Genomic DNA, 17,204 nt, shown 5'->3' on the forward strand with positions numbered 1-17,204 from the left:
GGTCTCACCAGAGTCTTATACAGAGGCATCAATACCTCCTTTTTCCTACTGGCCATACCTCTCCCTATGCAACCTAACATCCTTCTAACTTTCACCGTCACCTTTTCAACTTGTTTGGCCATCTTAAGATCATCACATACAAGCATGATCTTGCATTTCTTAACATTAAATTTTAACTGCCAAATTTCAGACCATTCTTCAAGCTTCGCTAGGTCTTTCTTCATCTGGCGTGTCTACTTTATTGAAGATTTTGGTATCATCTGCAAAGAGGCAAATCTTACCCAACAGCCCTTCAGCAATATCATTTATAAAAATGTTAAAAAGAACAGGCCCAAGAATAGAACCTTGAGGCACACCACTGGTAACATCCCTGTCCTCAGAGCGATCTCCATTGATCACTACCCTCTATCGCCTTCCACTCAATTAGTTCCTGACCCAACCTGTCACTTTGGGACCCATCCCAAAGGCACTCAGTTTATTTAGTAGATGTCTGTGTGGAATACTGTCAAAGGCTTTGCTAAAATCTAAATACACCACATCTAGTGCACATCCTCTGACAAGACCTACCTCTGGTGAATCCATGTTGCCTCTGGTCCTGTAATTCACATGATTCCACAAACTTGACCATTCTCTGTTTTAATAGTGTTTCCAATAATTTGCTTACCACAGAAGTCAGATTTACTGGCCTGTAATTCCCTTCTGGCCTGTACTTCTTCCTTACGTCCACTTTTGTGGAGAGGGACCACATCCGCTCTTCTCCAGTCCTCCGGTACCACTCCTGACTCTAGAGACTGGTTGAAAAAGTCAGTCAGTGGAGCTACCAGAACTACTTGGAGGGCACGCGTTAAGAGCCTGTTCTATAAAGGACCATAGGTGCTTACATTCTTTTTTAGAACACTAATGTAACCAGGTATTTATGCACCTAAGACTGGAAGCCCTGAATATGTATACCCTAGAGGAAAGGAGGGACAGGGGAGATATGATTCAGACGTTCAAATACTTGAAGGGTATTAACGTAGAACAAAATCTTTTCCAGAGAAAGGAAAATGGTAAAACCAGAGGACATAATTTGAGGTTGAGGGGTGGTAGATTCAAAGGCAATGTTAGGAAGTTCTACTTTACGGAGAGGGTAGTGGATGCCTGGAATGTGCTCCCGTGAGAGGTGGTGGAGAGTAAAACTGTGACTGAGTTCAAAGACGCGTGGGATGAACACAGAGGATTTAGAATCAGAAAATAATATTAAAAATTGAACTAAGGCCAGTACTGGGCAGACTTGCACGGTCTGTGTCTGTATATGGCTATTTGGTGGAGGATGGGCTGGAGAGGGCTTCAATGGCTGGGAGGGTGTAGATGGGCTGGAGTAAGTTTTAACGGAGTTTTCAGCAGTTGGAACCCAAGCACATTACCGGGTAGAGCTTTGGATTCTTGCCCTGAAATAGCTAAGAAAAAAAATTAAAATTGAATCAGGTTGGGCAGACTGGATGGACCATTCGGGTCTGTATCTGCCGTCATCTTCTATGTTACTATGTTGTTAAGTCCCATATGGTTAAATTGTTTGGTCAGGATTAGCCGCTAATATTCAACAGCATTTAACTGGCTAAGCGCTGCTGAATATTGTGGCTGGTGCCAAACTCAAATCCAGCTTTCTTGGGGGGGGTTCCGCCACTTAAGATCAGATCTGAAGAAGGGATTACCTTCGAAAGCTAATCTTAAACAACTTTTTTATTGGACTAACTTAATGTAATCATTTTTTTCCCTTTATTTTATTTCTACAAATTACCTTGAAGAGTGGACTAACATGGCCATCACACCATTTCACTTAAGGGCTCCTTTTATTAAGCCACAGTAGAAGTTTGTACCACGGTCCAGCAAGGTAACTGCGCCGACACTCACAGGAATTCTATGAGCGTCAGAGCAGTTACCTCGCCGGGTCGCAATAGAAACTTCTACCAAGGCTTATTAAAACCCAGTGTTAGCTTGTATAGAAATGTATGACATTAACCAACTTCTCTCTAGGAAGATAAATAATTTTGCACAGGAGAATGAGTAAAAAAAGGTTACTTCTGAATTATAATAATACCTAACTGCCTTCCTTCCAGGTGTAACCATGAAACTTATGGATGAGGTAGCTGGAATTGTATCTGCTCGCCACTGTAAGACTAATATTGTTACAGCTTCTGTGGATGCAATCAACTTCCATCAAAAGATCCAAAAAGGTATAAATTTAAGCAAAAAAACAGAAATTAATTTATGGTTCAGCATTTTAACAAATTGCTCCATTCTGTTTATAGGATAAGTTTATTGAAAATAGAATCTTATTGTTGAATGGGAATTGCTTAATTGGTCACTTCACTGATAGTTTCAAGAAGAAATTAATGTTAAGTGCTGGTAGATCCTCAGCCTATTGGCACTTAGAATTCAGATGAAACCAGGCTTGGGGAGTAATTCCTGGGTTTATAAGGGGACCGTCAAAGTGTGGGGATGTCGTGAAATGGGGGTCTCTTTTTTTTAATGTTTGGAATTAGTGAGGAGAGGGGGTGTCTGTGAGTTGACAGAAAATTGTGTTTTTTACAGTTTGCTGTGTTGGCTACTGAGAAAGTTCCCCATGGCAATCAAGAGTCTGTTTATTTATTTATTCAATTTTCTATACCGTTCTCCCAGGGGAGCTCAGAACGGTTTACATGCATTTATTCAGGTACTCAAGCAGTTTTCCCTCTCTGTCCCGGCGGACTCACAATCTATCTAACGTACCTGGAGCAATGGGGGGATTAAGTGACTTGCCCAGGGTCACAAGGAGCAGCGTGGGTTTGAACCCACAACCTCAGGATGCTGAGGCTGTAGCTTTAACCACTGTGCCACACACGTTAGCCATCAAGGCATCACTGCAACTTAACCTGCTCCGTGGAAGATATCCAACCATGCCGGCCCTTGAAATCAAAGATGAGCTCTATAAGCTTCAGTAGAAAATGATTTTTCATGTAGCTAGCAATCACAAGCTGTGTGTTTGTGTTGGATGAGATTACAACATTTTGTAAAGTACTCAGGCGCTAGTTTTGCTTTTTTATAACTGTAATTATTGACATGTTTTATGGTTTGTAACCCATCTTGAATGCTGTGGTGATAAGATGAACTATAAATTCAAAATCAAAAATAGGCCCTGCAGGTAGTTGAGTGTTGAGTGATACACAGTGAGATATATTTTTAGTTTCCTTTCTTAGTTTGTGCTAACAATTAGGAGAGAGGAATGCTAGGGGAATTCACTCCATCCAATGCCAGGGATTTATGATGATATGAAAGTGACTCTGGAATAAAGGAAGCCAAGGTTCAAATTCCATTAACCCTGCTTTAAGCCTTGGTAAAATCACTTCATCCTCTATTACCTCAGTTGCTAACTTACTATAGTTCATTAGCACAATATAGCACATGCTATGTAACACTCATCCCATTATTGTCAATAGAGTCTACTTAATTAGTTTCATTCAAAACTCATTAATCCGAGTTAGTAAGCCTAGCTGTTAGTTGTAAACCCTTTGGAGATGGGAAAATACCCAGATATTTTGTTGTCATTAGTCTTGCTCTCTTTTCCTCTACCCCATTGTCACTTAATCTCCCACCAAATGTAACTAGCCTTGAGCTGCTCTTGATAAAAAAAAAGGTGTGAACTAAATCTAAATCAATATGTAGTTTGCCATGATCTACCATTTAAAAAGGCATGAACTAAATCCATATAATAGAGATCATGCACATTTGCAGTCATTGTTAGGGGTATGACGGGGATATTTTTTCATTAAACATTCATTAACTTTAGCTGAAGCCTGAATTTGGATGATTTGAGTCTTAACCCCAATAGGAATACACAATTCTATGCATCTGTTTTGGTTTGCTACTTTAACTGAAAGGCCTGTTTGAAGAGCAGTCTGCTCTAAAACATACCTCACTCAGGTGGCAGAAAACAAGCGTAAAGCAGTGAAGTGGTTTGGAGAATAAGATGAAATATTAATGCACTGAATCCATGAAAGAAAGTTCAGCAGCTGTATATCCTAATTAAGGATTTTACAAGAGTCAAGTCTTAAAGGAAACTTTACAGATTGGTTTCTTAGTGTTTGACGTTACACGAGGCTAGTGATAAATTATTAATTTCTTAGTCCTTTTGGATGAAGTCTTTTAACAATATGAACTCCAGTGCAATAAGAGCAGTTCTTCAGGGATTTGTAAAGCAATTAAAGTACGCAAATAGTAAAACTCTTTTCTGACAGCAAAATGGAATGACAAGAACACAGCACAGCATAAATTACTACAGATGAATGGCAGGCTGTCCGTGATGTCAGTCTATGATGGAATCCAACATTAGCATTAAGGGAGTTCATTCATCCTGCCTTCAATCATTCATCCTGCCTTCAACTGTTAAGTGCATAGAAAAAGGTGAAGCTAGGACAGACATGGGCAACTGCGGTCCTCGAGGGCCGAAATCCAATTGGGTTTTCAGGATTTCCCCAATGAATATGCATGAGATCTATTTGCATGCACTGCTTTCAATGCATATTCATTGGGGAAATCCTGAAAACCCGATTGGATTCTGGCCCTTGAGGACCACAGTTGCCCATGTCTGAGCTAGGATCATTCATGAATCCTGGCATTATGAATAATCCCTCTACGTTGAACCAAACAGACCATTCTGCCATTCCTAACCTCCTTTGCCGGGAACCCCACACTGGATTGGTAGTTATTCTTCTGGTGTTGCTCTTGTGACAAATCCCAACCTACAAGCCTCTTACCAGTACATACCTCCCCCTGCCCCTTGGGGAATGAAGGATGGGGCTCCAGCTCCTTCCGTTTTCTGCCATTTTCTTGTATTTTCCTTCAACCCCAAACATACATCATTATCTCTCCACGTGGACCTGACAGCATACCAGAGTTTCCTTCCAGTTTTCTCCCTAACATTTGAATGTTCTGGCTTCATTTTCAGTCTTGTTTTTTCTAGGTTAAAATTGCTATCCTTTTATTTTTTTTTTATTGTTCTTTATATCTGCATCTTCACCTAGTTTTAAAATTATTTACTATTACTCTATATAACCAGCACATCTTTGCTACATACCTATATATAAAATAGAAGATAGTCACTCTCCCCCCCCCCCTCCCGCTTTACTTTATTTTTGCAAAATGATTTTTATCACCAGAGGGCCTATTAAAACAAAAAAGAAGGAAGACCATATTAAACCACCATAAGAAATAAATATTGCACGGTCCTATCTCAGTGAAAAGTTTTATTTTATTGTTAATAATACAAGCAACCTTCATCCCAGTTTCTGTTCTAGGTTCCATAATGTAAGAAAAATATTGTTAATTCCTATCATGTAGAAATTTGAATTCCTGATAAGAGATTACCGTTTTTGTCTCAGCATGCTCTGTTAATAATTAGATGCATGGGTTTTCTTTTAAATGTTAATATTTGATATTGTTTTGATCATAACTTGAAAGTGAGCTCTCTTAATCGCACAGAACAGTGCAACAGCATGACACTGTACAAGTCAAACATTGGCATGTCGGTGGCCTTGTCTGGTTTTAAAAGGCTTGGCTGTCACCATGTGTATGTTGTTTCCGTGGGCTTGAATCTTGTCTTTCCTGTTTTACTTATTTTCCACTTGAAGACAATTAGAACAAGCATCCTTTCCTGGATCACATCTATTATAGAAGACATGAGTTCAGCATATCAAGACTTCACTATTTATCAAGATGACAGGTGTTTACTAAGCTCTTGGTGTGTTTTTCTGATCTATTTAGGAACATTGGCATGAATCTTCTAAATACATTATGCCAAGGAAAATGCTATTTGGTTGGAGAATGTGAAAGAAACAGTATGGTTTCTGAAATTCTTAATCCATTATTTAGATGTGATCTGATGTGCTAGCATATTTGTAATTATACAGAGCAATGGGACAAATTTGACTAACCACTGTAGTCAATAAAAATCAGAGTGATCGTTCATCTTTTAGTTAGTTTCCAGATTCCAGTTTATTAAAGTTTGCTCTAATACTCCCTGGTGAATTAATGTGGATGAGCAGACTAGATGGGCCATTTGGCCTTTATCTGCCATCATTTTTCTATGTTTCTTATGTTCCTCACTACTGTGGGGGGTTGCAACTTCAGGGAGGTAACACTATTTTTCTCAGGTTTGTACGATGGGGTTCCAGGTCCTAAAATGGGACCAGTTTAACTGATAAGCCTTTGTAACCTGGGATCCACTGTCTCCTCTTCATTCATACACACTTCTATAAACTATAAGTCCAGTCCAGGGTATGTTCTGAACTAGGAATTTACCTAAAGGTTTTTAGTTACAAAAAGACAAGCAAACGTCCAACCAAAGAACAGAGTATATAAAAGAAAAAGATATTAGTACTCACTACTTCTGAGACTCTCTCTTCTATTTGAAGAACCTCTTTGTTTTCTGCTGTTTCCCATAAACATCTTGAGTCTGAATTTAGATGTGATTGCAGGTACTTTAATGTAGAAACTGACCCTCGTCTCAGTTCCAGAGGTCCCCAGGAATAGTGGCACCGCTTTCTTTCTTTATAGTCAGAGGGTTTCTGTTTTCAGGCAAAATTTTTGAGTTCTCCTAAACGGTCCTGTAGCACAGTATCCTAAGCTGCCCCTGTGACTTCCTGCTGTACTGGTTTAAAAATTAGGTTAGCCTTGGACCTTTATTCCTCCCTTGTGGTATAGTGACTGCTTTAGCCAAAGACAGGAAACTGTTTTAAGGCTATAGTATTTATGCCACTTCAAATTTTCTTTCAAGAGAGGTGTCCTGCCACTATTTTCTCACTGGTATAGAGAATCCTCCCTTGTTCTTGAAATTTAAAGTGTTACCAAAAGGTCACAATATACTACTGTAGAAGCATCTCTAGAAGTCTCTGCCATCCAAGCAAAATAGAACCTTGATCACTACAAATGAATTTATAATTCTTAGAGCTATCTGGCCTAAGGCTAAAATATGTGGAGGGGCATAATCAAAAGAAATGTCTAAGTCCAAATTGGATGTAGGGCAGTAGTTGCCCAAAGTCGGCAGCGAAAAATGTCCATTCTCGAAAAAAATGTCCAAATATATTTTTTTCAAAAATCGTCTATCTATATGTCCAGGTGTTTGATCATCCAGACCGCTACTACGTCTATCTTTATGCCACATTCTCAACCAAAAATTTGTCCAAGTCTGAAACGTCCAGAACAAGACCTTTTGGATGTGGGAGGAGTCAGCATTGTGATGAACTGGCCACACAGACATGGCAAGAGAGCAATGGGACACCTTATAGGGTACTGCTATGAACTTCACAAAAAGGGTGCTAGATAAACATCTCACCAGAACTCCCTTATAGATTATGGTGAGCCCCCCAAACATACTATACCCACCTGTCTACATCCTCAGTAACCCTTATGGCTATAGGATGGTACAGTAGGGTTTTGAGTTTTTTTGGTGGGCTCACATATTCCACCATGATTGTAATGGTTAGAGTGGCTTATGTGCCTGGGTCCTCCTCTCTATGGTTCACTAGCCCTCCCCCAGACTACTTAAGCCACCTCTGTGCAGCTCTACTAGGTTTTCCTATAGCAGGTGCTGATGTTCCGGAGGCAGGTATGTACATTTTTATTCTAAATTTGTGGGGGTGCGACGGGGTCAGTGAACAGGGAGTGAGTGTGTGAAAGTCTTTACTTTATCCCTGCAGTGGTTACTTTGGGTATCTTTTAGGCACTTATAAGTATTTTTGCATCATTTAACTCACAACGTATAAGTTCCATCTAAGCAGTCTCGTCAAACCTTCGATTATCCCTGCAGGATGACTAAGTCTAGGTCGGCCCACATCCCGTCCTAACCACTTCTCCAAAAACGCCCCTTTCAGCTCTGGGTGCACAGCAGGATTCAGAGGCCTAAAATGTCCCTGGATACGCCAAAAAGTCATTTTGATTATTGGCACTTGGACAACCTGTCTTTTAGATCGTCCAAGTGCCGACTTGGGCGGGTTTTTAGATGTATTTAACTTTTGATTATGAGCACCATAGGATTCAATTCACCCTATAGGTTTTGGTCTCTTTTTTGGCTGAATGTGTGACAAGTAATTCATAAATTGAACAATATAGAACTGATATAAGCTGCATACTGCCAATGTTCCCATATGCACTAGACTGCCTGTACAGAATCCTTGTTCTGAAGAGTTAGAAGCTCAAGTTGGGAAACAACCTGTATCTCCGATATAGCAACTTATAGAGTGCAGTGCTCAGGATATTTATTACCTCTGGAACCCTTCCCCACTCCACAATCCCTTTGTAAAGTAGCACAGGGAAACAGAACTATTTGCATCTGCCTGATCTTAGCAGCTCATGCTTACTAATTATTTAAAACAAATGATAAGCTAAATTAACAATGAAGAGTTAGTTTCATTAAAAATAGTTTTTTAACACTTTTGTAATCCTAGTATTTGGTTTGCTGCAGTTCACTTAACTTGTAGCACACAAATTTATACGCAACTTATAAAAAGTTGCAGAAAATAAATTTTACAGATTTGCAAGTAATTTTGTGAGTGATCATGTAAAATCTGTGTATGACACTCCTAGAATGTATGAGCAATTGCTTATGTGCTCAGCTTAGAGCAGTGGTCTCCAACTTTTGCAGGACCACATTGTGGATTTGGAGGTACTTGGAGGGCCTCAGAAAAAAATAGTTAATGTCTTATTTAAAGAAATGACAATTTTGCATGAGGTAAAACTCGTTATAGGTTATAAATCTTTCCTTTTGGCTAAGTCTTAATAATAATATTGTAATTTATAGCTAAAGAGACATAAGGTCAAGAAACTGTTTTATTTTACTTTTGTGATTATGATAAACATACCAAGGGCCTCAAAATAGTACCTTGCGGATCGTGAGTTTGAGACCACTGGCTTAGAGGGAATATATAAAATTGGGGGGGTGGGGCAGCCTGTCAAAAAATTAGAGTTACTTTTATATTGTTGCAACTGGGAATGCATGATATGCCCTTTTACAGCAATGCAAAAATAAATATACAGTACTGTGGAATTCACAAACCTATGGTACTGAGGGACTGTGGGTTAGTGAATCTCATGGTAAAATAGTATGCAAAACATTATTATTCTGATGCTTAGTAAATAGACCTCGTGATTTTGTTTTATAAGCTTTGTTACCACAGAAAAATCCGTTATGAGTACGTTCAATGCACATGTAGGAAAAAAGTGTAGCTGCTGTCTCCAGGATGCAGCACTTTCCAGATATCTAACAGACCTAACTTCTTGGAGAAGAATGACTCATTGTTTTTTTTGTGTAATTTCATTGTTCTTTGTGGGGGGAGAGATGTCTTAACTCAGGACTAGGTACTATATTAAAATCTCCAGCAAGAATAATTGCTCTGCTTGTGTAATTATCTTGGAAAAAAAACTGCTGTTCATAATCATATGGTGTATAGATATTACCTAAAAGTAATTTAAGGCTCTCTGTACTAATACGCATTAATTCAAGAAAAGCACATAGGGGGCAGTTCTATATCATAGGCAGTAATATTTGGTTTCCCATTAAATGTTTTGAATACAGGCAGTCCCCGGGTTAAGAATGAGTTCTGTTTTTTTAAACTGTTCTTAAGTTGAATTTGTATGTAACTAGGATCCTGTATAGTACACAATCTACATAAACATTAAAGAAACAGTCCTCAAAATAAAGTACTATAGTTTAAAAAGAAAGAAAGATAGGAGGTTTACACTTTTGTTTTTCATCCATTCTACTGTTCCCTCTCCACCACCGCATCCAACATTTCTCTATCTCATCTCTCTCTTCCCCATGCATCTGTTCCTCATGCCTCTCCCACCACCATGTCCAATATTTCTCTCTCCCTCCCTATGCCCAGTAATTCACCACTTTCTTCATTTCCCCATGTGCAAATTCGAGCCTCCCTCCCACGGGTGTTTACCTCCTCAGGCCGACTCCCTCCTTATAGCCACACTTCTCTTCGTAAAGCCACGGCCACAGTTCCTACATGTGGCATCTAGCTGACCCAGAAGCCTTCCCTCTGATGTCAGAGGGAAGGCTTCTGGGTCAGCCGCAGGCTGCGTGCAGAAGCCGCTGCTTGCAGCTTTGCAAAAAGAAGTGCACCTGGGAGGAGGCATCTAGATAGCAGAGGTGAACACCCACAGGAGGGAGGGAGGCAATGAATTTGGGATGCAGAACAGAGGGAAAGATAATGGGCACATTGCTAAGGAAGGAAAAATTATGTTCTTACCTGCTAATTTTCTTTCCTTATATGCAGCAGATGAATCCAGAGCCCCACCCATTGTTGCTATCTGCTGCTGGTTCTCTGTGGGGTGTTCATGTTATAGTTGGTAGTTGGTTTCAGTTTGACTTTGTTAATGGGAAATAAGTTTTTTACTTGTGCAGTTTCGTTGTTCCTGATGCTTGGGCAAAGAGTGATACTAATTGGCCAGGAGAGGTTCCATGCAAGAGATGTTAGCCACGCACATAGTGGCGTTAGGCGCCGGTAAACATAGAAACATAGACATAGAAAATGACGACAGAAAAGGGCCACGGCCCATCTAGTCTGCCCACACTAATGGCCCACCCCCTAACTACCTCCATGAAGAGATCCCACATTCCAATCCCATCTTTTCTTAAAATCTGGCATGCTGTTGGCCTCAATTACCTGTTGTGGAAGATTATTCCAGCGGTCAACCACCCTTTCGGTGAAGAAATATTTTCTGGTGTCGCCATGAATTTTCCCACCCCTGATTTTCAACGGATGCCCTCTTGTTGCCGTGAGTCCTTTAAAGAAAAAGAGATTCTCTCTGGAGGTGTGATTCTGGTGCCTTTTATTTAGGCGCTGGTAGGTGCTTTAAATTCATTGATAATCGCTGTTTCAAACGGTGTTTCTCAATAAACTTAGGTGCCAGTAGGGCGCTTAAGTTTAAGCGCCATTTATAGAATTTTCCCCCAAGTCCTTCTAGACTTCAATCTTTCAAATGCTATGTGGGAATTTTTCAGTGTCACTTAAAATTCACCTGGGTTGTCCTTTATTCTTTTACCCATTTCTCATTTCTTCTAATATAATTAAGGCCCCCTTTTATCAGGCTGCATGAGGGTTTTTTATCGGAGGCCGCTGTGGTAAAAGGTCTGATACTCATAGAATTCTTGTGAGCATTGGAGCTCTTATCGCAGCAACTCCTGATAAAAAACCCTAACGCAACTTCATAAAAGAGGGCCTAAGTTGCAATAAAAGAAAAAAAAGCAGTATAATCCAGGTTGTTCTTTCCAGTTGAATTGTCTTGGATCGAACAAAAGAATATAAACTGGTAAACCATTTGTAATCACAGTTTGACACTTGGAGATTTGCTGTACATCAGTAGATATAATGAGGGTAGAAGTTGTAGGAAACTAACAGTAAATATCTAATTAATGGGTAGCCTATAACACATGAAGTGCTATAATGGGTGACAGCCAGGAGAGCAGAAGTGCAAAGTATGTTATATACTTGGAGAAACAGAAGAAACTCGACACACAAAATTCAGGTACAGAATTAAAGGATGTGGGGGAATAAGTAAACTAACAGGGGGACAGAAGATAGCAAGGGAGCTGGAAATGAAATTAGTCAGCTGCATTAGGAGGCTAGATAGAGAAGTAATTACCAGTATTAGCATTTTCTGTTATAATTGTTGTACCCTTCACATTTTAGACTTTCAGTTGAGTTGGATGCTTTCCCAGCCTGACTACAGTGCCATGAGCCTTTATTTTCAGCTCCTGTGTTTTTCCCTCTCCTCCCTCCCATCCAGCCCAACTGCTTTAGCAGCAATACTATGGCTGAGAGCCACAGATCATGGTTCTCTTGGGAGCTACATAGAAATGCAATCTTAAGCTACTCTGTAGATGAGGGTATGACATGCTCTCTCCTCTGCACTGTCCCCAGCCCAGAGTTTGATCTGAGAAATGAATCTGTCTTGAATGGAAGAAAGAGAACTGCCTCTGGGCCATCAGTCATTTCACTTTTTAAAGTATCCATTGGAAAGTACAGGATGCCCATTTGATATTCCACTCCTTTACATATTTTGGGGTGGAACATGGAAACTACTTCCTGATCTGAAGCATGATAAAAATAATCAACATTTGAGTATTTCCATAAGAGGGAATTAATTTTTAGGGGATAATTTTGTAAACTTTACTGGTGTATAAAATGACTTGTAAATTACCTCTCAGATTATATGTGTAAAAAGTACACATGGTGAGGAAAAAGAGATATTTTCACACAACGTGTGCATAGGCATATTCTTGGGTGGAGTTTAGGCACAGCACGGTCAGAATCTCAAGGTATGTGTATTCTTTTCTTTTTTCATTATACAGTTTTTCAACTATACAACACCTTAATTATGGGGTATAGAGCAAAAAAAAGGAGAAGAAATACTAAAAATAATTGAATAATAGAAACAGATATACTTTCTTCATCCACAACTTTAGGCAATATGATCCAAGAATTAAGAAAATCATAAATCAAATAGAAGTAAGAATAATAAATTGAAAAGATGACCCTCAAACAGTGAACATATGAGATATTCAATGATCTTAATTTCTTCCTTAGCTCTCAGAAAATCTTCTAGCTGTTTAGGGTCAAAAATTGAAACTGTTTACCTTCAAAAATAATAATGCATATACAAGGAAATTGTAACACAAATTAGAGACTATGGCCTGCACCCTTACTCAAAGAGCAAGGAAGGCATTGCGTCACATTTGCGTTTCTTTTGCTAAATCAGGAAACACTCTTATTTTTTAACCCCAAAAACAGTGATTCTAAATGTCTAAAGGAAAGTCTCAAAACTGTATTGCGATCAAGTTCAAAAGCAAAAGATACCAGTAGGGTAGTTCTCTGGGTAACAACTTCTAATGAAGATTCCAAGAATGATGTAAGATTCATAGCACCTTCTCTTACACCTTGACTCTCAGAGTCAGTTGATCTCCTCATGCCCTGAACTTACAGAGCTCTCGTCACAGGTGGCAATGAATCTGCTGGCATCTTTAGAACTTCAATCAAATACTTTTTAAACATATCTTTAGCTGAAACAAGAGGAGACTTAGGAAAGTTAAGTCTCAAATTATACCTAGGAGACTGATTTTTCAAATACTCTAAGGCCAATGAGTATATTTCTTATCTTTAATGGCAGCTACTTCCAAACTTTCCACAGACTTCATTTTAGCTTTCAAGGAGTACAGCTGACCAGTTATCCGAGCTTGAACAAGAGTGACATCAGAAATACTACTACTATTAATTATTTCTAGAGCACTACCAGATATACACTGCGCTGTTCAGAGTCACAAAGGAGACGTGTCACAATATTATTAGTATTTTGTTTTACTGTTCCCAACAAAGAAGAATGCATGTCATTGATAGCTTCCCAAAGTGACTCCAACATCACGGCATTTATCATTACCCACATTCCTAATTCAGGGATAACCTGGTTCTTAAACCTCTGTAGGTTACTTCGTTTCCTGACCCAGGATTCTGATAGCTGCCTGCAAAGCTGGATCTTCGTTGAGAGTCGAGCCCGATATTGTTACTTGTTGCCCCCCCCCCCCTTGCATTCCAAAGCTTGTTTCCACAAGGGACCCTTCAGCGGAGTGCTGCTCAGCAACAAAGCCACCTCCTTGCTGCGGGGAAGCCGCCCATTCCATGGTGCTCAACGATGTTCCATCTAAACTGTTGCCCGAAGCTTCCATTCCAGGCGTGACTGAGGGAGAGGAAGTGGTCGGTGCGATGGGAGTTCAAAACAATTGAGTGTATCTTGCTTCATTGCAGGAGCTGCAACCAAAGCCGGGGGAGGCTCCCAAACGTTGCTTCTCCTTTTGCCCGTCCTGCTCAAAGTATGGGCTTGATTTGGCAGCACTTTGCTTCATCGGAGGAGCTTCCATTAGTGTGTCCTTTCAAAAGAGTACCATCTTGGATCTCAAGGTATGTGTATTCTTTATAAAATATGGGTTGTCACACAGAATGTACATGTGTATTTACTCCAGCTTCAGTCTAGCCATGATTTCTGCCAGTTTACCAGTAGTATTTTATGAAATAGGGTCCATCTCTTAACCTAGGTGATTTGTATTATGCCCTTTATGTGCATCCATCCATCTTAATCTCAAAGATAGTTTATTAATCTGAAATTACTTCCTATTCAAATGTAAGGCTTATTCCAGTCCATAGAATCTTTTGGGGGTTTTTGATATCAGAAATAATTACAGGCTGATCTGCTAATCGATAGAGGAATTAGTCAGCATAATGTTTTCTGCAGTGTCTGTGTTATATAGTGTATAAAGGCATTACTGTAGTCCAGCTATAGTTTATTTGTCTCTTTGATTATGATTATGTATTTTGATGAATAGTGTTGACGTGCTAATTATAATTAAACATACACCTTTTCCTAAAATAAACAGTAGAAGAGAGGCTAGACAACTTCCTATAATGCTTGCAGAAATCCTTAATTTAGTAAACCGCCTGAGATTAGTGAGTAAAGTGATGTTAATACGTACGAGAGAGGGGCTGGGCTCGCAGGGTATTTGGCAAACACGTGAACTTGAAGGCTGCCCGCACGTTGAGCGCTGTAGTTGCACAAGAGGTAAAGCAGTTGTAGCGCTAGCAAAGGTAACAGCAAATGGGAGGGGAATCCGACCTTGTTCTCTGCTGCTTCTGCAGATAGAACAATTGCTTTCGCCCACTACTTATGAGGAATTTAGGAAACGTCTGAAAACACACCTGTTCCTAAAGTATCTAGACAACTGATCCTCTCTTCTCTCTCCCCTCTATAGCGATTAACTTGTTCTATTGATCACTCTCTCCTCAAAAATGGATTTCCTGTCCTATTAACCCTCTTTCTTCCTCCCCTCTTAAAGTCAATCAATTTGTACCTTTGCTTAATCTTTGTAAACCGCATAGAACTTCACGGTATTGCGGTATATAAGCTGTTATTATTATTATTTATTATTATTATTGTTAGTCTGAAATCTTGCACCTAATACTGAACTGGTTCTCTGGATTTTTGAAGCATTGAACACTTCAAGTGGTCTGGCAACATAACATAACTTTATTTTTCTATACCGCCACAATCAAACGAATTCTGGGCGGTTTACACAAAAGAGAAACTGGACAGTCAGTGAAATACAAAATATTAATAAAGTAAATACAACATATTTGTTAAAAAAGACAGTTAAACTCTCACTATTGCCTGTTCTTTTTATTTTTATTTTTTATTAATTTCAAAGAATCCTTTACAACTAGAGAATACTTTGGCCAAGAATATTCTTGGACACTCACTGTTCAATTTCAATATGTGTAGTTTGGGTTTAATTTGAGATCATTTCAAATCCTGTGCTATTTATATGCAGATGACATTTTATTGAAATTTCTGGTATATAATTTGCTCTTAAAACCTTTATTTCTTTTGATTTTTGATGTAGATTGTTTTTGTAAACAGCTGAGATCTTAACGTGTGAGCAGTATAGTAAATTTTTAATAAACATACACGCCTGGATTCTCTAAATGGTTCCATTGTTGGTGGCCACCTTTCGCGCGACAATCACATGACAGCACTGTTTAGAACAATGTTTTTCAACCTTTTTTGGGCAAAGGCACACTTGTTTCATGAAAAAAATCACGAGGCACACCACCATTAGAAAATGTTAAAAAATTTAACTCTGTGCCTATATTGACTATATATAAAGTAATTCTCTTGAATAGGAATCAAATAAACACAAAGAAAGTATTTTATAATTACTTTATTATGAAATATTAAATAAACAGAATAGTGAAAAATTATAAAATACTTTATTCAGTGCGAAACCTGGGCCTGTTTGGCTGAACACAAAGCTGATATTCTGTCTGGAATCGAAGAAAGACACACACGTAGCTCTTCGTCAACAGCTCTCAGTCTCTCTCTGTATTTGGTTTTTATAGCATACAAAAATAGACAAATATACCCTCCATCCTTTTTATTAAACCACAATAGCAGTTTTTAGCGCAGGGAGCTGCGCTGAATGCCCAGCGCTGCTCTTGACGCTCATAGGCTCCCTGCGCTAAAAACCACTATTGCGGTTTAGTAAAAGGTGACCATATTGTAAAATATAGACAGCAGATATAAATTCAGAACTGTGCATAGTAAGTGAAGGGAAGTTTTCATCTCTGGGAATTTACCCAGTTAACTATTAAGTTATTTGGGCAAATTCCTTTGAAAACTGTGGTAATACTGCCTCCACTTTGCTAAATTTAAAATAAAATCATTTTTCCTACCTTGTCTGGTGATTTCTGGTTGCACTTTCTTCTTCTGACTGTGCATCCAATCTTTCTTCCCTTCTATCAGCCTGTATGCTTTCTCTCCTCCACACCTCATTCCCTCCCCCAACTTTTTCTTCCTCTCTCCCTGACCTTTCTTTCTTTTTTTCTGTTTCTCTTCTTTCCTTCTGTTTCCCTGCCTGCCCCCTTTCTTTCTTTCTTTCTCCCTGCCGTTCCCCAAGCCACTGCCGCTGCCATCGGGGAACAGGACCCACCAATGGATAACAGGCCCCAAAGCCGACGCCGATGCATGCTCTCCCTGACGTCAATTCTGCAATCGGAGAGGAAGTTCCGCCCAGCCAGGCAGCGATTGGTTGGCCCGAACTTCCTCTCCGACTGCAGAATTGACGTCAGGGAGAAGAAGACTTATCGGCTCGATAGATTAGATCGCCAAGACAAAGTGAGTCCTGGGTGATCGACTCACTTTGCCTTGGCGAGCTACTGGCGCCCCTGCCTCGGGCCCCCTGTCAGCTCTGGGCCCCTGAATGCAGGACTGGTAGTACTGCCCTGATGGCGGCCCTGCGGCACACCAGGCAACATCTCGCGGCACACTAGTGTGCCGCGGAACAGCGGTTGAAAAACACTGGTTTAGAGAACTGCGCTTCCGGCAAAGGTAGGCAGCAGAAATGCAGGCCAGGGTTTTCAAGGCCTACTTCTCCAGCACCTGCCTTTGATGTGAATCGCGTCTTGCGCCACTTCTGGCATTACCCACATCTACAGTGGCATTAGGCACTGGTAGGTACCTCCAGAGGTACCATTCCAATTTGTTTAGGCTCCAGAAGACGCTTTGAAATTTTATTTAAGTACCATTTGAAACGGCATTTCCCTCTTAACGTAGGCGCCGGTAGGGAGCAATTTATTGAA

At 39.8% G+C, this 17,204-nt stretch overlaps 1 protein-coding gene across 4 annotated transcripts in view; it reads left to right on the plus strand.

The window, feature by feature from the left end:
- Positions 1-17,204, plus strand: part of ACOT7 (acyl-CoA thioesterase 7) — a 147,275-nt gene that overhangs the window by 99,393 nt on the left and 30,678 nt on the right. For 3 of the 4 annotated variants that reach the window (XM_033922497.1, XM_033922496.1, XM_033922498.1), the window contains one exon: positions 2,100-2,216. In XM_033922497.1, the coding sequence (XP_033778388.1) occupies positions 2,100-2,216 (117 nt within the window). Of the gene's footprint in view, positions 1-2,099; positions 2,217-13,823; positions 13,977-17,204 lie in introns of all 4 variants that reach the window. The other variant, XR_004537126.1, reaches the window with a different exon arrangement.

This window comes from Geotrypetes seraphini, chromosome 15 (genome assembly GCF_902459505.1).
Source record: "Geotrypetes seraphini chromosome 15, aGeoSer1.1, whole genome shotgun sequence".
Lineage (NCBI taxonomy): Eukaryota > Metazoa > Chordata > Amphibia > Gymnophiona > Dermophiidae > Geotrypetes > Geotrypetes seraphini.